The following is a 26,824-nucleotide window of genomic DNA, read 5'->3' on the forward strand; positions in this document are numbered from 1 at the left end:
AGGAAGGCAATAATGCCCATGTTTACACAGGAATGGAAAGGGAAAAGGATGACAAGGAGATTTGTGGGCCTGGCTAAGTGTCTCAAGGCACTCTGAGTAGGGAGGACACAGGACCCCAGTTCCTGGCTTTAAACACAGCAGGGAGAAGGTTATGGTGATGTCTCTGTCACGCTGTCATAGCAAGCATCAGCAACTGGGTCTCAGGATTGCATGCAAACAAGAAAAACGGCAAAGGCCTGACCACCCTTGCCTCAAGCACGAATCCAGAGGAAGCCCATGGGGGTTCAGAGGTTCGTTGTCCCATGCTGGGAAGAACCTCAGCACCGCTCACTCACCCTGCCTCACTCAGAGACACAAGGTTCCCTGGGACCAGTCTTTCTCTTACTCATCCTCATGCAAGTTTACCTTTAGTCTAAGCGAAGCCCCAGGTCCCAGAACCAATACCAGCATGAGGTCTAATCCTGTTTTCTGCTCTGGTTGTACCTCTGCTTCATTTCCCAAAGGCCTTTGATGTTTTGCTTTTTCCCTCCACTGCCATCACCAAGAGATGATGACAAGAGATCTCCCGTGTTCATATCCACAGCTAAATGCAGGAGAGAAAAATTACTTTAGTGAAGCTAGAGCGACCCAGCTTCCCAACTTGGAGGGTCTGAGAGCTGCCGCTGCTGCAGGGCAGGCACACGCTGTGCCCACAACCAGCTGGCATCTCTCACTTGTGCTTGCCTCTGCTGTGGCATGGAGAGCTGCACAAGGGCTGGGGCCAAGGGAATCCACCCACAGTCCCCCTTCTCCTTCTATAAAGGACAAGAAAGGGCCCGCAGGAGCTGGACCTACCTTTTTAATAAGAAAAAGCAGCCTTTTTCAAATCAAGTTGCAACTAAAAGCAGGGGAAAATTACCTGAACAACAGGAGCAAGCTCAGTCCCCGGCACCGCTACAATTCATGCTTGCCAGCTCCTGCCTTTGCATCCAAAGCCCCAGGCCCCCACGCAGCCAAGGGAAGACCGGCCAAAGAAGAGTCCATGATCCAAAAGTCTCCAGAGAAGAGAACCATTCTCTCTACACCACTAAGGGCCCACTGGTAACGGCAGCTTCTGAAAGGTAGTGGTGGATCCTGTGGATCATGGACTCTCCTTTGGCAGGTCTGACTTCTCCCTGACTTCTCCGCAGTTCTGCTTCCACCTGCTGATAGGAAAAGCAGGAGACTGCTCAGCCCTGCAAGGAAAGAGGAAGGAAGAAGATCCTTGAATTAACCAGCCTTTGAGACAGCCAGCATATCCCACGCAATGCTTCAAGCCAGTAAACTGAACCAGACCACAGCAGAGCTGGAAGAGACCTCAGCCTTGCTCAGTACAAACCACACAGGCCTGCCTTGTCACAAGAAATACTTGTGATAAAACTGTGTTTGCTACTAAAACACTGTCACTTAGTCCCCTGGTGAAGTCAGGGAGCAGCCAGCTACAGGAGGGGCAGACTGATGAAGAAAAGCATTAAAACCCCGTCCCTTAGGGCACACAGCAGCAAGAGAAGCACAGACCACAATACCAGCCAAACTTGATTTTTCTCTTGGCTACCGAGCACACCCCCTCAACCAACCCCAACAACAGCAATTAGACCTTTAGAGAGGTTAATAACAAATGTTTATTTTCCTTTATTAAAGAGCAGGGTGCAACCATCCCGCTGTTAACGGAGTGACTTCATATTAATTTACAAATTGTTCTCTCTGCTTTGTTTCAAATGTAAGACAACCTTATACAATGCATTTCTCTAATTCCTTTCATCTCAAAGTGCTTTACAAAGTGACACTGGGGGAAAAAAATAATCCCACAAACCAAAACGTCTCCTACATAGAGATCATCTCACTCCCAGTGCTGCAGTGCAGCCACGTCTGTTGTGCAATGTAGCAGCTAATGGCACATGATGACATGTAGAGATCAAAAGGTCAGGGGGAAGAGATACAAGGAGAAACTGCCAAGGATAGAATTTACCTGAGCTGAAATTTGCAGCTGGGAAAAAGCATTTCTATTGTCTCCTCTGGAAAAGCTGGTGTCAACTTGCTACAAGTCTGGAGACACCACCAAAAGAGATACAGGTTTATCACTAGCTCAAGACCCAGCCAGACTCTTACCCAAAGATGTATTTCCCAGGCTTTTACTCCACATTTGAAACATACTCCTTTGGTGAACAGTAGCAGATGTACACACTCATCTAGCTAGGGTGAGCAGCGTGAGTTGGGGCACCCAGCCGTGGGAAGCAAAAGCAGAACTAGGGTGGAAACAACTTAGACTTGCAGGTCAGCCCTTCCTGAGCTGAAGGAGGTGGATTCAAAGTTAGTATGCACTGTCAGGAACGTGTTCTCCCCGCTCTGGGGATGATGACTCATGTTTCACTTAGCTACTAACCCTTGGCAAACAATACCGTATGCCAATATAGCTAAAAGGAAAGGAGTCCCCTGAGGAGCAACTCAGCAGCATACTGTAAGTGTGCTCAGTGACAGGAAAGCTTGTGCTCATGGGGGTCTTCCACAAAAGGTTCTCAGATCTGCTGTGGATCTGTCCTTGTATTAGGTTCCAAACCAAAAACTTTTGTCTTCCCCGTCTACTCCTCCCTCCCCTGGACAAAACCACAGCAGCTCAGTTAATTTTCTTCCACTGAAGACAGAGTTCCTCCTGTAGCATCTCCCAGGAAAGGATGAAACTTAATGGAGCTGAGGATGGTGATCTGGTTCTGGGCACTAACTTGCTAAGAAGGGAGTTATGATGATGGCAGAGGGACAGGGTGATGTGGCAGTCAAGAATGCAGAAATGCCACATGAGATGAAACCTCCAGGGTGGGTGGTGGCTGAGCTGATTCCACAGTCACTGAAAAAAAGGCTAAATTGGCTACAAAACACTGTCATGGCTTTAACACAGTTCTGTACAGACAAGCCTGAGCCCAAGCTGTAGCAAGCCTCTGCTTTGCAACAACTTTAGTGACATCCTTCCCAGCACATTTTGAGGCATACAGGAACTGCAGCCACATCACTCACGTCCACACACAGATGTCTCAAATCTCCTCACTGGAGATGGTAGCCCAGGAGAAGCTGGGTTTCCCAGGGCACGTGCATCTCTAGGTCTGCTGTAATACTGGGGAGGAAATCTTGGGGCCTCAAGACAGTGTCCAGCCTGGGCGTGCTCCTCCTGGAGACAAAGAACCCAGCCTGGGACCATGGTTTCCATCTAAACAGTGGGAACAGTACTGCCCAAAGCTCCCTTAGAGCAGGAAAAGCTCAAAGGCATCTGTTTGTGGGTGAGGTTTGTACCTAAGAGCACTATGCGGGAAGGGCTTCTGCACCAAGGACTGTCACAGGGAACTGCCTGTCAAAGTCCACATCTGCCTGTGACAACTGCAGCAGATTCACTAGACCAGGAGAAAACATCCTGCGCCGACTGCAGCCAAGCTGTGGCCAGCTGTGAGTTACACAATCTCCCTGCTCGCTTTCTTCTGCCGAAGGCCCCAGGTGCACAGCTCCGGCCTCTGGCCCGGCTGTTCCCCCAGCCTGGATTACCCAGTGCCAAATTGCAAGCTAAAACCAGAAACAAATCCCTCTTTGTGACTCAGTTGGCAGAAAGCTTCTCTTGCAGGCTCCTTTAAAAGGAGCAAGGAAATACTTGGAAACAGGCTGTTCATGGCTCTCCAAAAGATTATTGCATGCTGCTGGCATTTACAGGGCCATTCAGGGAGTAAGTGGTCAGCAGGACCTAAGTGTACAGCTGGACACAGCACCCTCCACCCCAAAGGATGAGTGGAACAGATGGACAGACAGCCAGCATCTGTCCTGAAAGACTTGCGTACAAAGAAGGTCCAGGACTCCTGCCTTGCACAGGGCTGCCCTCAGACTATGCCAAAGCAGACTGCATATAAAAACAAAAGTTAAAAAAAAATGGATATACACTGCATATAGGAGACTCCATAGAGGACAGTCTATAGACAGCCACCCCAGAGCAGCCAGGGCCAGCCCAGCTCTGAGGGAGTAGCTTGGCAGCTGCATTCCAGTCACAGTTGGAGAAGTGGGACAGCTGAAGGTGGAACTTGTGCTTCTTGCTCCTTGATCAGCTTCAGGCAGAGGGAGGGTGCGGAGGAGTAAGGCCTACTGCAGGAGAGGCACTGCATTAATCTGTTTGGCAGATTACGTTTGACAAGCCGTTCATACAGGAGCAGTTTCCTTCCATGCTCAGACCTCCGCTTACATCTCACTGGGATAAAACCCAAGTTTGGCCAGAGACATCTCCCTCCGGAGCCGCATGACCTCCCAGTACATCAGCTCCACTGCAAAGCAAAAAGGGAGTAGGGAAGAGGAAGAGGAAAAAAGAGAAAAAAAAACCCACAAAACCAAAACCCAACCAACAATCAGTAAGCAAGGCATAGCTGGACACCACCTCATGTTATGCTGTGCTCCCAGCACAGCCCAGCCAGTCTCATCCCCAAAGTGATGGAAGCAGACAGGCTGGATGGTCCAGCAGGAGAGGGCCATCATGTTACCCCTTAACAGTTCCACCCGAAGGAAAAGCTCCCAACAAGCTGAGGAGCAATGAATGGGTGCGTCTATTCCTCCCGCTCATGCCTCTCTTTTGCCATTTAACTGTTCCTCAAAGACACAGGGAGTTCAGGGTACCCCAAGCTGGCCCCATTCCTGTCATGCTGAATCGGACCTCTTAATTCCTCCCAATGTCCCACAGACAGCACCGCCCCTGCAGCCAGCTACTACCCCCTCTTACCGTCCTGCCTCACCAAGCCCTGCTGGATATAGCGAATGTATGTGAAAAAGTTGCACACCGCTGTGATCTGAGGGAGAGAGAGAAAAAGGAGTCAGCTACAGAACTGCCTTGCCTGTCAAGAGGCTTGCACAGGACCCAGCAGGAGAGCTCTTAGTGTTCAGCACCTGAGAAATAGTCCTACATACCATCAGATGGAAAGAGATAGGAAGAAAGCTGGTAAAAAAAAAAAAAGTCAGCATTCTCTGGGCATCCACAATCCTGTCCCAAGATACCGCACTATCCACGAGACACTGCACAGGAACTCCAATCTATTGCAGATTTGAGACATAAGTGATCACTACTTAATGTGGCAACAAAGCCTGTGATCTTCCTTCAAAGAGCACTGCTCTCCAACTGAATGAAAATCTTTGGAGTTAAAGGTTTGAGCAGAAAGTGTGTGTGCAGGGACATAAGGGTGTTCATGACACATTACAGTGCTCTGGTGCAAGTGACGAAAATTAGTCAACTTAAGTCCATGCACAAAAACAACTTTTTGTCTCAGAAATTGCCACATGTTGCAGGATCAGCTCTTCTGATTCACAATCCAGGAAAGAATAAATTTCTAAAATGCTCCATTGAATCAGAGCCCCAACAGCAACATTAACAAATCATTCACCTTCTCCCTTCCCTCCAAAGAAAGGACAGCTTGTTCTCATAACCATTTGAGTCACTGATCTGTACTAGAACAATAACAAGAGCCAGCATTTAAAGAGCAGACAATTACTGTGTTTTACAAGGGAAAATTGAAAAATAATAATAAAGCAAAACCATCAAATCCCTGTCCTGAATCAAACCATGGAAAGCAAACACACTGAAGGAACACAAGGCAGAGCACTGGAGCCTGAGGCAGGGCTGCAGACCTGCACCCTAGTCATTGACCAAGAGCCACCCCAACTTCAGGAACAAACTCAAGACCCACAGGTCTTAGTTTGAGGGCTTACCCTCAAGAGCTCCTCCATCTCAGGGCTTGGAATAATTTTGGAGGGCTGAGGCACCCTGAGAAGGTGAAGGACTCACCCTGGCCCTGCAGGATGGTGAAATGTAGTAGTAATTCCCAGAATCCCCCAGCATGATGCGGTGCTTGCAGGTCCTGGGGAGGCCACTCAGAGCACATTTCCTGCAGACAAAGAAAAAACACTTCAGCCTTCAACAATCTGGTGGCAGAGCAGAGCACAATTCAACAACCGCAAGACTATTCCAAAGAGATAGAAGTGGGAGCTCAGAAGCCAGACCTGTGTCAGGCAGCGTGAAGAATTAAAAAACCATGGCTGATATGAGCCTTTTGCTCCTAGAAAGATTCCATAAATGGCAAGTTTAGGAGACCGTAGGCTAAATATCTGGAACCATGAATTATTCCACGCCCAAGCAAACCAAGGCTGTACCCCTTCCCTGGCAGACAGCCCAAGACAAAACCACAGAAAATATTAAAGAGGTGAGGCTGGAGCAGAGTATAACAACTGCCATCTGGTCTCTGCACATCTCCTCCATGTCCCAGGCAAGGCTTTTGCTGAAGGAGTTCTGCTCAGGTGTATCAGCTTTCCTGATGAGATACAAACATTCTGGCTGGGGCCCAAACCTGGTCTCAAAAGAGGTAAATCCAGCATTTGAGCAGAATCTGCTCATGCTGAGAACTCAAAACAAGCCACACTGCAGCCTTTATGCTAGGCTCCTACTAATTAATTTGGGCCTGATTTGAAGCTACTCTAGTTGAAGCCACATGGAGTGACTTTGTACTGACTTCAGGGGGCTTTGGATAAGGCTCGCAGTTCCTAAGAACAAGCCAATCCCTTCTTGTGCAGAGAGGGAAGAAGCTTGGCTTCACAACTGTAAGAAGGTTTCAGACTGAGTGAAGAAAATAGTCTTTTCAAGACAGCTCAGTTCCCAGGGAGACCATCAAAAGATGTAATCAGCAAGGGTGAAGCATGCCTCTATTTTCTTGCCATTTCCTTCCCTTATTTGCAAGACAAATGGTTCCCAGCACCAGCCAGTTGCCCTTCCTTCATCACCACTTAAAGCAGTAAAGCAGAATTTTCTGCTGCATAGTCACCACCACATTGCCCAGAGACTTAGTGCCTGCGTGCTGGGAAGAGGGACATCACTCCCAGCTGCAAAAAATTGCTCTGTGGGCCACGAAAGATGACAACACACGAGAGCAGATGTTTCAGAGAGCTTCTGAGCACATCTCTGTGCTTGCTCTCCACTGCTATCAAGGGCAAATACTAGCTAAGAGTAGAAGCATGGGCTGTAAGTGTTCAGAAGCAATGAGAAGTAATTGTTGCCCAATGAGTAACACAACTTTGGGGGATCAAATCCTCAGGAGGTGCAGGACGACCGATACCTTTGTAAACGAGATACCTTTAAGAGGTCCTAAATTTGAGTATTGCAGCGCACTGGAAAAAGAGACTACTGCTGGTCGCTCTTAGCTTGGTTGATACCACTTGATGTAACCCCAGCTATCACAACTGTAGCTAGAAGTCACCTAAACCACAGCATTTGGACACCTGCCCATCAGCGCTCTACACACCCCAGGGCACTTTGCCAGACATGCTATCATGAAAGCCAGTTGTCCTCGCACCTCCTGGCCAGCATTTTGCTCTGATGCTATATAGACAATGTCACATAGTGGCCAACTTGGTCCTTGCCTGTCCAGACTCCTCAAACTGTTGCACTGAGGTCTGTACAGTAGGGTACAGACCAGTAGGTCTGGTAGGTCCCAGCTTGCACAGGTACCCCAGCTTTCTCCTTCCTGGTTCATAGCATGTCCAAAGTTGCCATAAAAATCAGTGGTTTGCATCTGGGAAATAAAAGGGAACAAATTCCTTTTGGGTCCTTTATTGCCAATAGCAAGATTCCTTACCATCCTGTCTGGGTAGAAATTAAACAGGGTTAAGAAGTTAGCTTAGTTCAGCTCTAGCCTCAAAGCTGCTAAATTGCACTAAGTTAGTAACTTGTTAATGGATTAGAGATCTTTGATCACTGACTGAAGAACAAATACTTCACTTACGTTACAATTTGTGACCGGAGCCCACTGTGAAGACAAAACAAAACACAAAAAAAAATCAAAAGGAAACCGATAAGGATAAACACAGGATGGGTTGTTCTTGGAACAGGCCCGACACATACTCGTGGAACAATTTGCCTAGAGATGACAGAAAACTCAGAAGATAGTGGTAGGAAACCTGCATGTGAACAGCATTTACTGTTACATGAACACCCTCGCTTACAAGGTCCTCTGCTTGAAGGCAAGGGAGGGAAGAAGAAAGAGAGCCCTGACTGAACTTAAATTCAATAGCTGAACAAAATCCCCTATCTTCGTCTGGAATATCACGTCACTCCTGCTAGTGCTCCTCTTCTTTGAGGCAATCTCAAGTTGTCTGTCACATCAGATACAGTCACACAAGCTCTGGAGCAGTCATAGCCCAAATTCTGATGGCAAGGTGACCAGCATCAGGTGGGGAAGATGATATGCAGCAAGAGGAGATCTCTTCTGACCTAGGCTCAAGCCCACCTGGTGCACCAGCAAGGTCAGGAGTGCAAGGCGAGTTCAGACCTCACACGGTGCAAGAACATGAGAGAATGCAGCTCTGACTTAATCCTTTCACCCTAGGTTATGCACAAACACTCCTTCAGAGAACATTAAACAAGTTGCTACCTTAAGGGAAAAAAACAAAACCTTCTCCCAAGCCAAGGGCACTAACACATCACTAGCTTATCCCCCAAAAACAGTGAACTACAGTACATCAGCCGAGGTAATTCCCCTTCTCACGTGAAGAGTTGAGCTGAACTACCACTGGTCATAGGCTAGGAGAACACTCAGCTGAATCCTTTCAACTGTTCAACTCAACTGACTGAGCAAGGCCTGGCCAAACTCCACTAGACGGTACAGGAAAGACCAATAGCAAGGAGAGGACGAGAGAGCATAAGCATGGTTCCTTACTTTGGCCCACCACACTCTTCTGCTGACACCTTCACCACAGGCACCGTCTGGGAAGCAACCGGCTCAATGGTGAGTGTATTCTGCTCCACAGCCACTCGCACCAGCTCCGACAGCTGCAGCAAAAAGAAATGAGTGCAGATATGAATGTGCAGAGGACACCTCCATAAAAGGCACAACTTTGGCACTGCCAGACTGCACAGGTTTTGTCCTCTTTTTCCAGCACTCACCTCCTGCTTAGTGAAGTCCAGACAAGGTCCTACATCTTCTCGATAAATTCTGTCCAGGAAGGAGCAAGATTTATCCAAAGTTGGAGATTCCTTCCAGGCCTGGAACTCAGCAAATAAAATGGAGTCGACCTGCAGCAAGTGTCCAAGAGGAGCAGGAAGAAGGAAGGTGGGTGAAGAGAGAGATACCATATCAGAAGGTATCTCTTACCATGCAGGTAACCTAACTAAAAACATCTGCTTTGGCATCTAGAAAGGCTCAGACATCACAGAAGTGTCTGAGGGAAGCTGGCTTGCTCCAAGGATCTTTCATCTCCCACCCAGACTAACACAGCCATACTGGACTTATTCTGCCAGAAACCTGCAGGCACCTCTCTATCCCATCTTCCTCCAGGACAGGGCAGCACCTCTGCTGCAGGAAAGCCACCGCACAACCACCAAACAGACCAAGTGCCCACTCAGCACATAGCAGGAATGACAATAGCAGCTGAATGGCAAAGCACAGTGGCAATGGCACTCAGGACACAGGAGGCAGAACCATTCTATAAGGAAAAGATTGCTACAGAAAAGGATGAATTGGAAATATTAATAAACAGCCATCAGCAGGACTACATTCAGTGAGCCCAAGTATGAGGTCACAGGGTATGCCAGCCCTTTAAAGACCACTCCAAGCCCAGAACTCTGGTGTTTGGGGAGTCGCAGAAGTAATGGGAACACTGGGCAGCCACACAGGCTTGCAGAGGCAAGCTGAGTGTAGGAAAGGAGCTCTTTCAAAGAGAACTCAGAGTAGGAACAGCTTTTCCTATTCTAATGTCTGCTTATTGCCTTTTACAGGTGGGCTTGAGAGCATTATCACTGCTCAGTAGAAAGGGACCCAGGACAGAGCTTGCTCCCAATCCCCTGAGCCAGCAGGAAGGTTGCTTTCTCCATCCCTGTCTGGCTGAAAATACTTCAGTCCTGGAGACTCTCTGGGACCTGACATTTAAACCCCAGATGGATCATTAGCAGAACCACCAACCTGACTGACAGGGCATCTCCTTAAAAGGCCAGCAAATCCTGTTAAAGCTGCTGAAAGGAAAAGCAAAACTAAAGAAACCCTGCTGAGCAACACAAAGAACATAAGTGAACAAAGCTGAAAAAGGTCTGGGTTCTAGCATACTCGCTCTGTGCTACGGAGACTGCTCACCTGCTACCAGGAGACAGCTTCAGAGCCACAAGATGGAAAAACAAATTGAGAAACACACAAAAACAAAACAAACAAACAAAAAAAAGCAGGTTAGCATAAAAGCAAGCTAGAACTGAAAGGCTGGAAGTGAGAGGCAGATGGGTCCCACCCCTCCCCAGTGCTGTCCAGAAAGGTTACCTGCTGCAAAGATGAGGAAGCATCTGCTCCCAAGGCCTGCCAGCCTGGTTCATAGGTGATGTGGATAGCCTTCCCAGGGATGATACAAAGGAGCAGAGAGAGGAGAGCAGGTAACCCAGACTTTGAGGGCAGCAGAAGAGACAGACAGTGAAGGAAAAGGTTTAGAGAGACAAGCAAGAAAGGGAGGTAAAAAACATGAGACAAAACAGAAGATACAAAGAAAGGCTCAAGTCCTCCCTTCCAGGGCACTAAGCATGCTGCTTAAGACATCACAGGGCCACAAGCCACACCTTTTGACTTCAGCTTGAGGTGCAAAAAGGGAACAAAAATTCTGTCATTTTCAGGCTCAGTTTAAGATGGGGCACTTTTTTTCCATAGAGCACCTAGCACCAACTCTCTGAATGCCAGGTTCCCTTTTATCACCTCTCACATAGGCCACTAATGAATTTGAGAGACAGAAATTAACAAGTTAAAAAAACCCACCCCACCCTTGATATATAAAATTATTAGTCACTTTGGAAGCCGTAGCCCTGGGATTTTAAGCCCCAGGATATCTGCACCATGTGGAAGTTACCTACACAAAGAAATAACAGGTCCAAATCTTTAACAAGCAGTCACTTACAAGAGCTAGCTTTTCTCTAAAGATCGTCAACACGAGATTTGCTGAGACTGAGCCAAGAACAGCAAAATTAACTACCCAGCAGGCAAAAGTTATCTCTGCTTGCTGTAAGCAGAGGGCAACTTCTACAGGATAGTCAGTGGTTCACTGGACTGAGCTCTCAGTTTGGAGCTCCTCTATTAAGACTGGAGGAATAGTTAGCACTGGGAGAGGTCACGGGACCTTAAAAAGATTAAAACATTTTTCTTCCTGGCCCCCAAAGCAGCTTCTACCTGACTACATTTGACTCCAACTTCCAGTGTATCTGGACTGTTCCCTACTTGACCGAGAGAAACCAGTGCATCAGGCCTTCACAGTTACTAACTGATTTTTCCTTTGGCTTTCTTTCTGACATAGCCTTTGTTCCTCTCTGCCTGTAAACAGAATTAAAGATCTTCATCTCTTGTTGCTATTGCTGTCTCAGGACAACGGCTATAATCAATGATGCCTGAAGCATTTCATCCAAACTCTAGCAACAAGAGCACTACGCAGAAGCTGACAAGGCACGTTCATTGAATCCACTGCCAAAAGCAGACGTTACCAGTGTTGCCAGCACAGTCCTGTTTGGTAAGAGTATTAATTTCACACCTGGCCCTTCTGCACACATTCTCACGCAAGCCAAGTGACCAGGTGCCTTCGTGTTCCCTCAACAATTCATGACAGATGCCGCAGCTCCGAAAAAATCATTAGGGAGACATAATCCCCCACCACATTCTCACTCATTTTCATTCTTCCTGACCAAGTGCCATAAGCTGCCTCCTTTTTGCTCCCCAGGACAGCTGTGTACACATCTGGCTAGTGGAAAGTTCCCAGATGGAAAGGTCCTACTAGCAGGAAAAAGCCTTACTTACACCCACGGTCACAGCAGATGGGGGACTATCAAAGGATCACCGAAAGGAATTAAACAGTGTTTGTTTGAAAGATATTCACAAATGCCTTGTATGCTTCTCTAGCCAGTTTCTTCCAGTGGGGAAGGAATTAAATATAATTAATTAAATATACACTCTGCAAAGAAGAAGAAGAACAGTGACATGCCCAAGAACACAAAACAAGTGACAGAGACTACAAGTTGACAGAGGTGTCCTGGTGTCCAAGCCAAACTAGGCAGAGAGAAGAAACAACAGCAAATCACACCAGAGCAGGTAGTGGACTCAACTGTCAAGATGCAGCAGAACAACTGGCTTCTCCTCAGCAACTTCTGACATCCACTCTCACCACTGGTAATTCCTGGATCTGTCCATGCCCTCCAGGGATCCCTCAACTGCTTCCTCTAGCAGTTGTCCTGACGCAGCCTTGAACGTGCTTCCCAGAAGGGGAAATCTCCACAAATGGAAACCCTTCAGAGCCTGCCTCAGCACAAATTTAGGGAACAAGCCAGATTACTGCACAGACAGCTTCTCCCAACACTGAAACCACAGAGCTCTCCAGGAAGCCTGAGTCAGATGCCGCACACCTCCCTGAGCACAGTGGCTCTAAGGCCGATGCAGTGAATGGCCCTCACCCACCTCTTTGCATTCATGACTGACTGGCTCTGGAGTCACATTCTGGCTGGCAGCTGAGACCATTGCACTGCTGGTGCTTTTGTTTCGCCCATGGCCCTTTCTGAAGACAGCTTTAGAAGGGCTCTGGAGCTGAGGATGCAGCTCCCGGTTTGGAGAGGAAGGTGTGGATGTGATCACCAGCGTCTTCAGAGCTGTTACCTCTGCCTGCAGCATGTCGATCTGAGGAGACAAGGCAAGAGTCAACAGCGCCTTCAGCAATTGCTAAGCTCCAGCTTGCTGCACCCCACCAAACACTAAAGCCACAGGGAATCAGCTACAAGCCCAGTCCTGAAGCCTTGTTCCCATTCTCCCAAATGCCCACCATCACACAGAATTTTAAAGAGGGCTAAACTGCAGCTACTTGGGAACCCACCCCTCCACTCCTCAGTCTGAGCACATTTCGCTCCAGGCTCTTTTTAGACCCAATAACCCAGAAATTTCTCTCTCAAGAATAAACCAGTTGAGCAGCCCTGTGATGCAGCCTTGTCAGGAAATTCCAACTCCCCAGCTCCCTGCTCTAACCATCCCCACAGCTGTGGCAATTAAACAGCATATCACTTCTCTGTGGTTCCCCTGGCATCCATTTCTCAAAGGGGAGCTGGATCAGCAGCAGACTGCAAGGATGCCTTTTCCCCCTCAGTCAGTGTCTGCTGGAGAGGGAACAGAGCAAATGCAGCATCTCAGAGAGACCGAGCTGCAGGCACTTTACTCTCCTCCAGGCAACAGACAGCACCATGGCTGGGCAGGGATGGCACCAACCTAGCACACAGATCAAGTCACAGAGAGCGCAGTTCTCACCTTCCCCCGTGCCTCCCTCAGCTGTTTCTCTGATGCCGCCTGTTTAGTGTTTGCTTCTCTCACCATCTTGTGCGCTTCCTGGACCAGAGAGAATTTTAGTCTGCCTGTTGCAGCCCCAACTCATGAAGCCACCCAGGCCAAAGCTCTGCTACATCACATGCTCTGGGCAAGCAAGCAGGGGGACAGACATCATTGCCACATCCAAGGGTTTTACTCTGTCAGCCGTGAAGAGCCTTCCCCCAGAATTTCCCAGAGAAGGCTCTCAGTGCCAGAGCCTGGAGCGCATCCCCCTTCTAGGAGTGTAGTTGGCTAAATTAAAGAGTTCAGCTAGCTGAGTCCAAGGTCACCTCTTTCACTGATACGGGCTGCTGTGAAGCAAGCTAGAAGCAAAGGCCTGCCCCTCCTTGCCCTTGGGAACTGCTTTAAAGCTGAGGCTTTAACATTAGCACCCACCTGTGCTGCATCGCAGCTGTGTAGCAGCTGTGTCTGTGCCCAGTCCAATACCTCTGCAACTCTGACCTTGACTCACACTCACTAGCTTGGCCTCCTGACTTGACCTCAGGCCTGTGTTGTCACTGCAGACTTGCTGGTTGATCACTGGACTGTTTTCTGACACTGATTGCTGTTTGTGGCACAGAGCCTGATCGAGACTTGCTGCTCCATGTCTTAGCTCCCCACTGGTGAGGTCACTGCTCTTGCCTGACTTGTTATTGCACTTTGCTCCCACTTCCCTTGTGGAGCGGCCAATCCTCACTGCTCTGGGCACAGCTGCAACACAGCAGGAGCTGTAACTCAGGTGGGGGCCAAATGGTAAAGGCTGGCTTAAAAGCATCTCCCACAGAAAGAGGGGAGCGGTGCAAGTCCCAGCTGGAGCCTCCCCACAACACTGTCTGGAAGCAGTTTGTCCAAGGCCACCACAGGAAGGGGACAGCCCTCAGCTACTTATCACTAAGTTCACCCTGAATGCAGGCAGCTAAATTTCCAGAAGGGGGATGTTCTCTTGGCCCTCACACTCAGCACCAGCCTGTGTTTCAAAGGTACAGATGGGCTCTGGCTTTCCTCACTGCCCAGTCAGATCCAGACATTAGAGCTGCTGCTAAATGGGATTTTGCCAGGATAGAGCTTGGCAAGAATCATATTACAAAAAAAAAAAAAAAACCCCAACAAAAAAAACCCAACCAACCAAAAAAACCCCAACCAACAGGCCTTCTGAACACTCATTGGAGCAGAGTATATGAGGACATCCAGCTTGTTCCCACCCCAAGCAAGGGCTGACACGAGCCAGAGAATCATCTCTATTACACAGCAGCTGCTGTCCAGACTAGAGAGCAGGCATGGGAGAGGGACAGGGAGCTACGCTTAGCTCCAGCTACAGGCAACCCCACATCTTTTTTTCCTACCAGACATACAAACCCATAACTACTGTGCTTTTTATGCCACCCCACAGCTGCTAGAAGGGGAAAGAAATGCAAGCAAACACTCCCCAGGAGCAGGTACAAGCCCCTGCTCTGAGGCTCTGCCTGCAGCACTGCCCAGCTCTGCCTCTTCAAGTGGGAAAGAACAACAGGGGGAAGGAGGAAACTGTGGGAGGAGATGGCTGGAAGTTCAGGGAAAGCCTGTCTTAAAGGAGTTGGATGTAAGCTTAGCTTAAGAAATGATGGGAAAAGGAAGAGGGTGGTACCTCAAATAGGCTAGCTGTTAACTCCTCTAGTTCCTGCTCCAGTTGTTCTCTGACTTTTGACAATCTCTCACATTCTTTGTCCTTCAGCTTCAGCTCCTGTTGAGGAAATGGAGAGGGATGTGTAAGCTCATAGCAGGCTCCAGCAGTGCTGATGCCTGCCTGCCCCCACCTGTCAATCACAACCTTTCCTCCCCATCATGGCATGGATTCCCAGCCCAAGACTCCAGTCGCTAAACTCCGTACCATGCTCCGTGTCGCCAAAGGCATCCCTCCAGAAGTTGTCGCAGGCTTTTCAGGCTAGAATTGCTCATTTGCCATTAGCAAGGAGGCTCCATAGTGAGCACTGCCTGCCTCAAGCTGCTTTCTGCAGCAGGTTTCCAGGACTGATTTGTATGTTGGCCCGGGGGCTTTGGGTCAACCTAGCAACTGATGTCCTGCTCCAAAGCACCTTATGGCCACCTCAGCTCAATCTCTCTCCTCTTCTGCCTGCTCCAGACTGTGGCACGGCCACATTGAGACCCTGCTCCCCTCAGTACCACCTCTTGGAAAACCCCCACTGCTCAAATCTGTACCACCATCCTCAGGTGTTCTCACAAACTCTGGGTCTTACCTTTTGTGCTTTGTGCAGTTCTTCCTTCAGGAATTCAGACCCCTTTTCACGGATCTCCACTGAAGAGCTGCGTAGACGCGACACGTTGAGCTGCTCAGTGGACTGGGTCTCATCCACACCTCGAGCATCCTGGCGTCCAGTCTCTGGCTCCTCCTTGCTGCCTTTGGACGGCATTAGTGTCTTCCAGTGTCCCACAGCTGGTTGATTCTGGCTGTCTTCCTCAAAATTGGCCTGGCTGTGGGGTACCAGCACAGAGAAACTTTACATGGGGGCAATTCACAGCCTTCCTCTAACACTCGCAACATATCCACCTCCAGCCTCTGACAAGCACCGAAGTGAGGCAGGGAGGGTGATGGTGTACAAAGAGGCCAGAATTGTCTTAGAGGACTTGCTCTGTGCTCAGCAGCAGCAGCACCAGTTCCTTTACCCTGCATGCAGGCACTGCCTCCCTATTGAAGTGCTTCACCCTTCTGGCATGGATTGTTTGCAGACCAGCAACGGAAGAGGAGATGATGGTCTAAAACAAAGACTTTGGGGGAAATCTCCGCTCCTATCCTGGAATCTTTAAGAATCACACCAAGTCTAGTTTGAGATGCCCAGCCTGCACTCCTTTTAAGAAGGGCTGGTTTCTCAACAGTGAGTACTCCCTCACAGATAATTCTGGACACACAAAACTTAGTAGGTAAAGCAATACTATTCGTAACTCCTGGTTTTACCCTTCTCAACCAGCATGTCCCAGATACCATTAACTCAGGATAAAGCAGGAGAACTGAAGACAGCTGCTCCAGGAATCCCATTCCTGCCTGCTTTCAGAAACAGACTGCAGCTGGCTTGTTTAGGACTCCAGTATAAACCCAGTAGACCTAAGTTCAGAGACACTGAGAGTAGCAAGAAAAAGCAAGAACAGCTCTCCCATTCCCTAGCAATATACAGACCCCAATCCCCTCCACTGCAAACCCAGCCTTCCTCTCATGCCCATCCCTGCTTCAGAGAGGAAGGATCTATTTTTAACCTACTGGTTTCCCACCAAAGTCTTCCACAGACCTGTCTAAAACAGTGTATTTCCACTGAGCTGAGATGAAGCCCTATTTTTTAGTTTCAGTGGCTGGCAAGTAAAGATGTAGTAGAAAGAGGAAACCAGAAGAGTCACCCAGGACACTGTTCCCCAGTGCTCAGTAGGGCTTTGTCAACTGTCAACAGACTAACACAGACCCTGGAAGAGGCTGATGAATTTAGTAGGTTTTGCAGCTGCTGGGGACTTATGAGAAGAAAACATAGACTTGTACACCACCCCTTCTTCATGCATTGAACTGTCCTCACATGGTCACTAGCCATTTGAAGTCAGTGGGAACACGATCAAGCCTTGCACACATGGAAGCTTTCTATCACGTGCAGCCGCTCAGCAAGATGCACACACTGCACTACAGATTAACCTGCTGCCAGTTATCTCTGGGTCACAAGCCTCGGCTGAGCTGTGGTGCTATTGTCTTCCATGCACAGCACCAGTCCCTCCTCCGCACACTCCTCTGGCTACTGCTTCTTGCCCGCTACCTTCTCCTGCAAGAAGCTATCACCTTCTTTTGGTTAGGTTCACTTTCTCTTCTTCCCTCTTCCCAATCTATATATTTTCCTCTCCTGAATTTGCCCTACCTCTTGTATTCCAGCCAGGTCACACTCTTCCCCCTTGCTCTGACTCCAGCCCCATACTGCACAGCAGAGCACCGACTGGGCTTATCTCCTCAGCCACGTGGAGCTCAAAAGAGCCTTGTTCCCCTTCATCTCACCCAAACACAAAAGGCAGTCAAACAAACCATTAGGCTCAACTACTAACAAGCCTTTTTCTCCTAGGCTATGCCACCTGGCAACAGCATGGTGCTACCACCTTTTCTACTCAAATTGCTCCCTTTCTGCCCCTCCCCACAAAGCTGTCCATGAGCAACAGTTGTCCACAGTCATCTTTCAAAGAGGGAAAGAAGCAGCAGCTACCAGCTAATTCAGCTCAGGTACCACAGGAAAGCACGTGGAAAAGCACACATGGAAAACTCCCTGAAACCTTGGAAGATGAAGGGCACAAGATCGTCCCTGATGCCACGCCATGCCAACTGGACAGCATTTTGACTACACAACTGGGTGTGGGGGACACGCAGTCAGCATCACAGATTTTGCTGACCTCTCTTGAGCAAGAACGAGTGAAAGCACCAGAAGGATGGTCACACAGCAGTGCTAAGAAGGTAGGAAAGGACAGGAACAAACTGGCATCCCCTTGACTTCCCCTGGTTTTACTGAACATTCACCGGGAAGATCTAGAAGGAGAGGCTTATCCTGGTGATACTACTTAATTTGGAAGTGTGGAAAATAACGTAGAAGGGTGCATTGGGGAAAGGGCAGGAAAATAAAATAGTTTGGGCCAAACAAAAAAGGACAGACAGTGCCTCCAAGCAAAGATAATTCATCTTGAGCTATTCAGCACACTGGGACTGCTTGATAAAAAGCAACATACGCAAACACAGAGGGATACGCCTGACGGAGCGAGCCACAACCAACGGGAACTCCCAGACTGGGCAGGCATCTACAGTTTGAGGTGCAAGAGAGCACGCAAGTGCAAACTACATGGTGTCCAGAGCGTGCAGTGCCTGCTCCATCCAGTTAGGCTGCTCTGTTGGCACGTTTGGTTAAAGGAAAGGCAGAACAGCACAGAAGAAGTAAAATGGTTTAGAAAGGTCAAGATTAGCTAACACGGGTCACTTACCTAAACAGTGACATCGCTAACGGGATGAGGAAGTCTCCAAAGGCTCCAAACACTAAGGAAAGAGAGGGATCGAGCAAGAGAATGACCCAAAGGAAGGAATTAAATCCATTACAGGAAGCTGGGGACATAACAAGACCAATTCATCCCAGAGATCGGGGAGGTTCTCTGCAATGGATTTGCCACCAAGCAGGAGAAGCATGCCAAACAGAGAGGTCTGTCCAACAGTTAAACCATTTCTCAGGTGGCATAGTGGAAGCCCTGTCTGCTGTGGACTTTTTGAGATTAGACAGGGTAAGTTGCAGAGAACACATCTCTCCAGGTTCTTCCGTATTACAGAGGAAACACACTAGAAGGGCTCCAGCCAGACCGAGCACCTCCAGCTTCTGTGATCAGAAAGAAAAAAAAAACAAAACAAAACAAAGCAGAGCATAGAGGAAAAGCTGGATTCAAAACCAAGCAGCTAGTAAAAAAAATAAAGCAGCAGCAAGGCAAAGGGACATTTCCACAGTCCTCTAAACTACTAAGACAGCCAATCTAAGCCATACATAACAGGAAGAAAAAAACAACATTGTTTGTTTATGACTTTCAAGTCCTCAAAGGAAAGTTGTCTTGGGAGACAGGTATTCCAGTGTATTTCCACACGTTATGGAAGAAAACTAGAGGACACGGAAGAATACAACAGTCCCACCCACACTCCATAATGCCAAGGGACCTAAAAACCTATCCTGAAAAATCATCCCATCTTCCATGACGGAATAGTACATTCTCCACGCTGTGCAAACAAAATCCCCACAAAAGCCTTGGCTATGCTGGCTTCTGCCCAGCCAAGCCCCAATCTCCAGGGTCCAGCTGGGGCTTTGAAATACACCCCCCCTCAGAAACCAAAGGACCACGACATACACTCGCACGCTCTTGCTATCGCTGGTCTGACTGGCGGCTATCTTCCTCGGAAAAATGTATCATATCCTAAGGGTCCCACACTGACACAAGAAACGCAAACTTAAAAAAAACCAGAACCAACAGCCCACAAACTTCTAAAGTTGGATTCCGTAGAAAAAGCAAAAAAATGTGCAGGATCTGCACTTTTTCCAGCGGGCCCCACATGTTTCCTGCAGTGCTGATCTGACAGGGTTATTTCCCGTATGAACAACGTGTGGGTCTCTCCAGGTTAAACTCTTACCCTCCGGCTTGCAAAGGGGACCTGACTTTTCCATCCCGATCAGGACAGAAGCCTGACCGCTGCTGTACCGCACCGCCACGAACCGGCATCGGTCCACAGCCCGCTCACCGCCCCGCCAGGCGCTCAGTAACATGCCTCTCAAAAGCGTTTGGCAAAGCATATGGTAGCGTTTTATTATAGCGTAGCACGCAATCTGCATTTCTTGTATTTGCCTCAGCAGACAGCAATCACCCACTGTGTCCTTCCTGAGGGTTGCTGGGGGACACGGTAAATCTCCTTATTCCCTCTCCTTACTCCGCTTCCACACAACTGCACACACAAACACACGCCCGCAGAGCCTTGAGAGGAGACGGAAGCTTTGGGCTGCAGGGACGCAAGGTGTTAACGACAAAACAAGCAAACCCAGTGGAAGTCCAAGGGGAAACTCAGCCCGGCTTCTCCACACGAAGACGCCCTTGTCCCCGCACCCACAGGCGGTGAGGCTCGGGGGCTGCGGGGGGGGACGACAGCCCGAAGGGAAGGGGAGAAGGGAAGGGGAGAAGGGAAGGGGAGAAGGGAAGGGGAGAAGGGAAGGGGAGAAGGGAAGGGGAGAAGGGAAGGGGAGAAGGGAAGGGGAGAAGGGAAGGGGAGAAGGGAAGGGGAGAAGGGAAAGGCAGAAGGGAAAGGCAGAAGGGAAAGGCAGAAGGGAAAGGCAGAAGGGAAAGGCAGAAGGGAAAGGCAGAAGGGAAAGGCAGAAGGGAAAGGAAGGGAATGTCCGGCCACCAGAAGCCGCGGGCCCACAGAGCGCGGCCGCCTACCCCCTCCCCACACACCGGCCCGGCCCCGCTGCCCTGAGCCTCCCGGACCCGAAAAGCCGGGCTCCCGGACGTACCCCCGCCGCATAGCTGGGTCCCACCGGCACCACCACCACCAGCGCTGCTGCTGCTGTTCACGGCGGAGGCGGAGGAGCGCCCTGCGCCGTCCCCATGCCCGGAGCCGGAGCCGAGCCCGGCGCTGCGGCACCGCCTGAAGGACGCGCTCCCGCCGCCCGCGGGCGGGGGGGGACACACACACCACGTGATCCCGGCGCCTCTCTGCGCGGCAGGGGGCGCGCCTGCGCACTGCCGCCCCGCCGGCCCCTGAGGAGAAGGGCGGGAAGCCATGGCGGGCGGTTTGTGTCGCCCGTCGTCGCTGTGTCCCGGGAGCGGACAGTACCGGGTCCTGGAGCCCAGCCCGGCTCCTTTCGCGGCCTTGAGGCCGTGCAGGCCGCTTCGTGGGCCGCCCGGAGCCGCTCCGGCGGGTGGTGTTGCGCTGGGGTCGGCGTTCCGTCCCTTCGGCGGTGTAATGGTTTTATTAGCCTCACGGTACTTCGTGTTTTCCTTAGAGTTGCGGTTGCCCGAGCTGGAAATCACGCCGGTCTCCCGTCTCAGCAATAAAACCGGGAACGTTTCCAGACCTATGATTCAGTGGAAGAGTTTGCAAGCCTTCTAAAAGGCCTAAGGGGATAGGCATAAGAAACACAAACCTCAGAATCGCTGTCAGCGTCCTGGTTTGGGGCTCCTGACTCACGATCTCTGAGATGTGCTCTGCTGGGGTGAGTGAGAAGCCTTCCTACAAAGCGGAGATTGCGGAGAGGCAACCCCTGCCGCGATGCTGGTACAAGGGAAGCAGCTGCATGCGAGTGGATGTCACTAGGATTTACAGCCTGCAGAGCTGCAGGGGCCCTGGGAGAAGGTGTGTGCTCAGCCAGGGATTCAGACTGGTACCAGCAGCTGATGACACCCTTACGCTCCCTGTTAACACATCATCCCTCCCTGGCACGGAGCATGCCCTCAGGCTCCTGCTGAGACAGCTCCGTGGGCTCCGTGGGGAAGCCTGGGATGTAAAGAAATGATAATATACAGGAAGGTGAAAGGATGGGGTAACCTGGCTGGGGGCAAGAAAGGCCTGTGCTTCTTAGTGGTGGGCAACAGTGGGACTGGACCAGGATTTTTAAACTTGGCATTCAGGGAAAGCACTGGGCTTTCCATACCCTTACATGAATGAGACAAGTCGGTCTCGTTGTTACTGAGCTTTGAACTTTGGATGCTGTGGCTCCAATATTTACCTAGCTCATCCTTCCACTCGCTCTCTCCAGGAGGCTGCGGGAGCCGGGCAGCTCTCCCAGTAGATGAGAGCAGTCATGTGGCCGCACTGATTTACATCCTCTCTGCAAAGCAGTGCGAACACACCATCTCTGTCCACCCGTTCTCCTCCCCCCTGCATCACCACCTGTGTGTGGAGGAGCCCCTTTGCCCAGGGCATACTCATCCTGAAAGCTTTTTCCTCACTTGCTCTGCTCCGCTAGCACAGAGGGGCAAAAAGGGTCAGCGCCAGGGGATTCCTGGGGCATTGGGAAATGCCCAATCCACTCCACAGCCCACCACTGAAATCAAGAGGAGCTATGGTTCTAGGAAGTTCACCCTCTCACTGGGGCATTACCTACAGGCAGAGGGACAACTGCCACTGTGAGGTTCCCACCTCCCCAGCAAGTGCTCCAGGGAGCGCACAGCACATTGTCCCTGTCCCTGGGAGCATGTCTGCCTGCTGGGAACAAAATAGGCAAAACATTCCTGCTGTTACCCCAGTCCCACAGCAGATCCCACAACCACCTCCGGATTGACAGTGCTGCAATTTTGGTGACAGTGCCTCCATTGGACCAAAACCCGCCCCTTCCCTCGCAGGCCACCCTCAGAGTGTGTCTTCCAGATCGATCCTTCCCCCACGTTTCCCATTGCATCCTACCTTGCCATTGCCCTGCGCTTTCCTCCAGGCAACGGTATCCCCTCCGAGCCTTCGCACACAGGGGCAGCTGACCCGCTGGTCTCAGCTGCCCCATCCTCTGCCTCGCTGCCAGACACAACGCCGAAGGCAGGCAAGTTAGACATGGTGATCCTTGTATCCACGGCAGAGCGCCGCTGTAGATACTACACAGGGAGCAATTCCCTGTCCCAGCTTCTCCTGGGCGTCAGTGTCATCTACAGCCCTGCCCTGCCTCATGGCCAGGCTCCACGGTGACAGCAGAGGCTAACCCCATGCTCCAAAGTCTTGGAGCGAAGTGTCCGAGAGGTTCGTGTCGATGGCTGTAACCTTTGTTATCTTCAGGGAACTTTTGGGAGGAGGGGAAAGATCTTCAGCTTTGCAAGGCAGACTTTGTAATTATTAACTCCCAAGGCCTGGCTGGCAGGAACGGAGGGTCCTCAGATTAGAAAGCTAGAACTTCTAAGATCCAACAAAGGCAGGAAGAAAGAGAAGTGATAATGCAGACAGGAAGCATTAAAAGAGGATGTGTTGGGGATGCTGAACCCCAGCCGCTTGCAAAAATAACAGGTCGCAAGGTGAGAGTGGCATGTGCTCCCTCTCGCTCCCAGCCCCAAAGGAGAGGCAGAGCTATTGAGGAAGCCTGGACAGACCCTGAGATTTCTCCATAACCAGATGAATGGGCTGGCCCAGCAAAGCAAAACTCAGCACAAATCACTCCCAAGCTGAGGGTTATCATGCAAGCTGCCTTGAGGCAGGAAAAGCTGCTGCCTTCTCCATGCCCTTTGCACAAGGCTAGCTGTCCTCCAGGCAGTGTTGTGAAGTGTCCCAAAGTGTCCAGCCCAGCAGCTGGTGAGACACAGACCCAGCTCCCACTTCTGGTTTAAAGAGACAACAAACCACCAGACAACCTTAAAGTCTAGTGCAGTTGGAAGCTCTAACCCAGCACCCTCATCTCACACCATGGAAGTACCTTGCTCTCTCCCACATTATTTCCCATTTACATTTCATGGAAGCTGAAAAAATCACTGACCTCTGGGTAATGAAGTGTCATAAAATCCACTTTGCCTCCTGCAAGTCTCCCAGTGTGGCACATACCTGTTGTGAAGGCCCTGACATGGTACCTCCCCACTGCCACAGGCATTTTTAGTCACCTTTTTTCCCCATATCTTCCCCAGTTCCACTGCCTCTGGTCTGTCACTTGTACCCACTCACCCCTCTGGTTCTCACATCCCTCCTGCAGATCCACTTTGCCAAGCTACTGACCTCCCTGACTCCTCACCTTTTGTTTCTCATCCTCCCATCTCCTCCAGGCAAAGAAGCATCTTGCTAATGCTTTCTATGACCTCTTGAGAGTCAGGTCCCCTCAGGTCCCTTGCTCCCCACAGCTCTTTCACAAAGGAAAGGACCCCCCCAAGCCTTCCTCTGGGTTTCTCAGATGCAGGGATACACTTGTGGCACCCCACTGGGTCCTCTGACCCACCGGTGACATCCTCTCAGCCCAGGCTACATGGAGGCAGACACTAATGCACATGTACTGAGCAACTGGGGAACCACCAGAGCAAAGCAGGTGTTCCCTTTTGGTGGGATCTGTTTCTGGTGGTCCTAACTGCCTCCTGTAGACAGCAAGTTCTCTGCCTCCATATCATCCTGATCCTTCATATTCCCTCCCGGAGTGCCCACACCTTCCTCTGAATGGGTCACAAATGAAGAGCAGGACTCAAAATCCTGAGTTTGGGTCAAACAAAGTGCAAGACCAACCTGCAGAGCAAAAGCAGCTCTCAGCTAGGACACCCTGCCCAGTACAGATGCTTCCCAGTCACGGGAGAGGGCTGAAGCCTCCTCTGGGTTGCCTTGTCTGCTCATGGATTCAGATCCTACTACAATTTAAAAAAAAAAAACCAAACAAAAAAAACCCCAAACCAGACACAGGCTGGGAAGGGAAGGAGAAACAGGGATTATCTTAGAGCTTGGAAAGCAGGACTACACCCCTGACCCAGCAAACCCAGACCGGATGTTATTGCCATGAAAATGAGAATGAAAACAAATGGCCTGAAACTCCAGGCTTCATCCACCCACTCGCTCCCCTCCCTCTCGCCTGTCTCAGCCAGCTGTGCGGCATGTTTTCTCAACTGCCTGGAAAGGCTTCAGCAACGGCCCTCTGGGATCTCTGGGTCTAAGATCTCCGATTTCATGGAGATTGATCACCCAAGAAAGTGCAGCCCCTGTTCCAGGGCAACAGGATTGAAAAGAAAAGACTGAAAAAGTATAATGCTCAGCTCCTGACTGAGAGATGGAAGAGCAGAGCTGGGGACTAGCCTGGGGCAGCAGTGCTGTATTGCTCAAATGGATGCTGCTAAGAGAAGTCACATCGTGGCACTGAGCAGAGACACACCAGAGACACTGCTGGTCCTGCTGGTCCTCAGCTGCAGACAGCTGACAGAGAGCAACCTCACGCTCGGCAGCATCATTCGAAGGAAGGGTTCAGCCTGAACCCAGGGGAAGAGACACCAGATGGAAAAGGAGGAAGAGAAGCTGGGAAACCCAGAGAGAAAGGAGGACTGTCCCTCAGCTTTTTAGGAAGGTCTGTCTTTCTGCTGGCTGATTTGGTCACTGTTTATCCAACCAGAAACTTCTCAGTCCTGCATCCTTCCCACAACATCTGCAAGGAGGCAGCAGGCAGTCCCTAGAAATGACGTGCAGGACCAACACATTTGGTCCTCCCTTTGGAATGTAATCCCCCATCGTGGTGGCTAAGGCAGGAAAAGGGGGACCTCACTAAGGACTCTCCCCTCCTTTTCATGTCTGTAGAAACCAAACTGTGCAACACCAGAGGAAGAGGGGGTGATTTGTCCCCCTCCAGGCCCCTGAAAAATAAAATGCAGAGGGTCAGACAGAGATTGGCACTCGGATTTGCAGGGAGATACAGAGCTTGGCACTGAAACCACAAAGCAATAGAGAGATGTCGTGCTGGTATACTGCTGGTCTCTCCTGGGCAAAGACATACCTATAAGTGTCAGGCAGTGATGGCAAAAAAAGGCTATGAGGTACAGTCAGTCTGTCCACGTACTGAGCATTTGTCCAGGATTCCCAGACATCTTGCAACTTGGTCCGTGCTATCCCAAATGCCTGCTTATACACACATATGCCAACTCCGCCTCACAGGCAGTAGGGAGCCTAGTGCTACCAGATGGCTCTTGGTTTGCCACAGAGCTGGGGAAAAAAAAAACCAAAGACACTTGTAAAAAGCAGTAGGGCTGGCAGGGACGTGGCTTCTTCCACTAGAGCAGCAAGTTACCCCCTCCCTATGTCAGAACAGCACATAGTCCTCGAAGAAAGAAATTACCACACTGAGCTCAAGTGCTACGCGGGGGGCAGGCATCACCCTTAGTGTGCCCCCAACTCTCAGGGCCCCCCCCAGGATGGCGCAGAATCCGTGATGAATTCTGCAACATAAGGGAAAGAAGTTTGCGCGTCCTCACAAAAGCACTGAGGGTCACTGCATCCTCTTCAAACATTCACGGCCAGCTCAAACCTCAGAGTAAATCCTGTCTGTGCAAAACAGCACCTCCTGAGATACTTTCCACTTTCTTTTTTTCTTTTTTTTTTTTATTACACCAGATTCCAGGGAAGAATGTCAGTTTGAGAGACACCCCTGATGCCAGCTGCCTCTGTGTCTATCTCAGCACTGAAACTGGAGAAGGGAAAGGGATTTCTCAAGCTTTGGCACCCATGGTGTACTTCTGAGACAAGCACTTGTTATTCTATGGGAGACACCAAGAAGGGCACAGTGCCTTTCCCAGCCAGCTGCAGCTAACCCAGCACAGAGAGTGGCCCTTCAGGGTTCCCAAAGTGGGAATTCACTTCCCATCACAGTAACTCAATCTCCGCATCTGTAAAATGGAGAAAATGAGAATGATTCCAGGGCTGTGAGACTGAGGATGGATGTCAGCACCTCCTTGCTTCCTCCTCTGCTTCTGTACAAGGCAGGCTTTCGGACCAGCATCTTCCTCAAGGCCTGCAAGGATTGAGGCCACAGGGGACATGAAAAGAGATCCAAGCAGCGCTGCCACGCTGGTAGCCCCTCAGTTATTTACTTTCATATTAAATTCCACAAATATTTCATGCTGTCCTAACAGCAGCTGTGAACCACACAAGCTGCCAGCTGAGCTGCTCTCAGAGGAGGGCAGCAGAGTCCCCCAGATGCCAGCACATCCTCCCACAAAGAGCAGGACACTCGAGGTTTTGCTGTTTCATGTTAGAGTCCCCAAGAGCACCCAAAACACTCCAGACAGCTCCAGCAAATGTCTCACCTGAACCATTTTTGTCCCTCTGCCACATGTGGGGATGAGGGCTCAGGCACTGATGTCTCAGCCTGCCTGTTCACTAATTCCTTCTCTCTGGATACCTCCCCAACGGGGAGGACCAAACCGTGAAGCTGTGCCTTTGTGTGGACCACCTTGCCTTCAGAGAGGGTCCATCCCTGTGCTCTCCCAGCTCTTACCCCCAT

The 26,824-nt window shown here is 50.2% G+C and overlaps 1 protein-coding gene across 9 annotated transcripts; it reads right to left on the reverse strand.

The window, feature by feature from the left end:
* Positions 1–1,616: 1,616 nt before the first annotated feature.
* On the reverse strand, positions 1,617–20,693 carry RAB3IL1 (RAB3A interacting protein like 1). Of its 9 annotated transcripts, XM_069804177.1 has the most exons (13): positions 20,408–20,693; positions 18,357–18,408; positions 15,608–15,842; positions 14,998–15,093; positions 13,317–13,394; positions 12,483–12,698; positions 10,320–10,439; positions 8,960–9,088; positions 8,733–8,845; positions 7,800–7,823; positions 5,813–5,912; positions 4,757–4,823; positions 1,617–4,307 (listed from the first exon to the last, which is right to left on the reverse strand). In XM_069804177.1, the coding sequence occupies exons 1-13, from the start codon at positions 20,676–20,678 to the stop codon at positions 4,225–4,227; spliced, it is 1,584 nt and encodes a 527-aa protein (XP_069660278.1). In that variant the 5' UTR covers positions 20,679–20,693; the 3' UTR covers positions 1,617–4,224. The 9 variants fall into 9 exon arrangements, 8 of the variants coding, with proteins under 8 accessions (XP_069660278.1, XP_069660280.1, XP_069660282.1 ...); XM_069804179.1 differs by lacking the exon at positions 13,317–13,394; XM_069804181.1 differs by lacking the exon at positions 10,320–10,439.
* Positions 20,694–26,824: the final 6,131 nt, after the last annotated feature.

This window comes from Haliaeetus albicilla, chromosome 16, assembly GCF_947461875.1.
Source record: "Haliaeetus albicilla chromosome 16, bHalAlb1.1, whole genome shotgun sequence".
Classification (NCBI taxonomy): Eukaryota; Metazoa; Chordata; class Aves; order Accipitriformes; family Accipitridae; genus Haliaeetus; species Haliaeetus albicilla.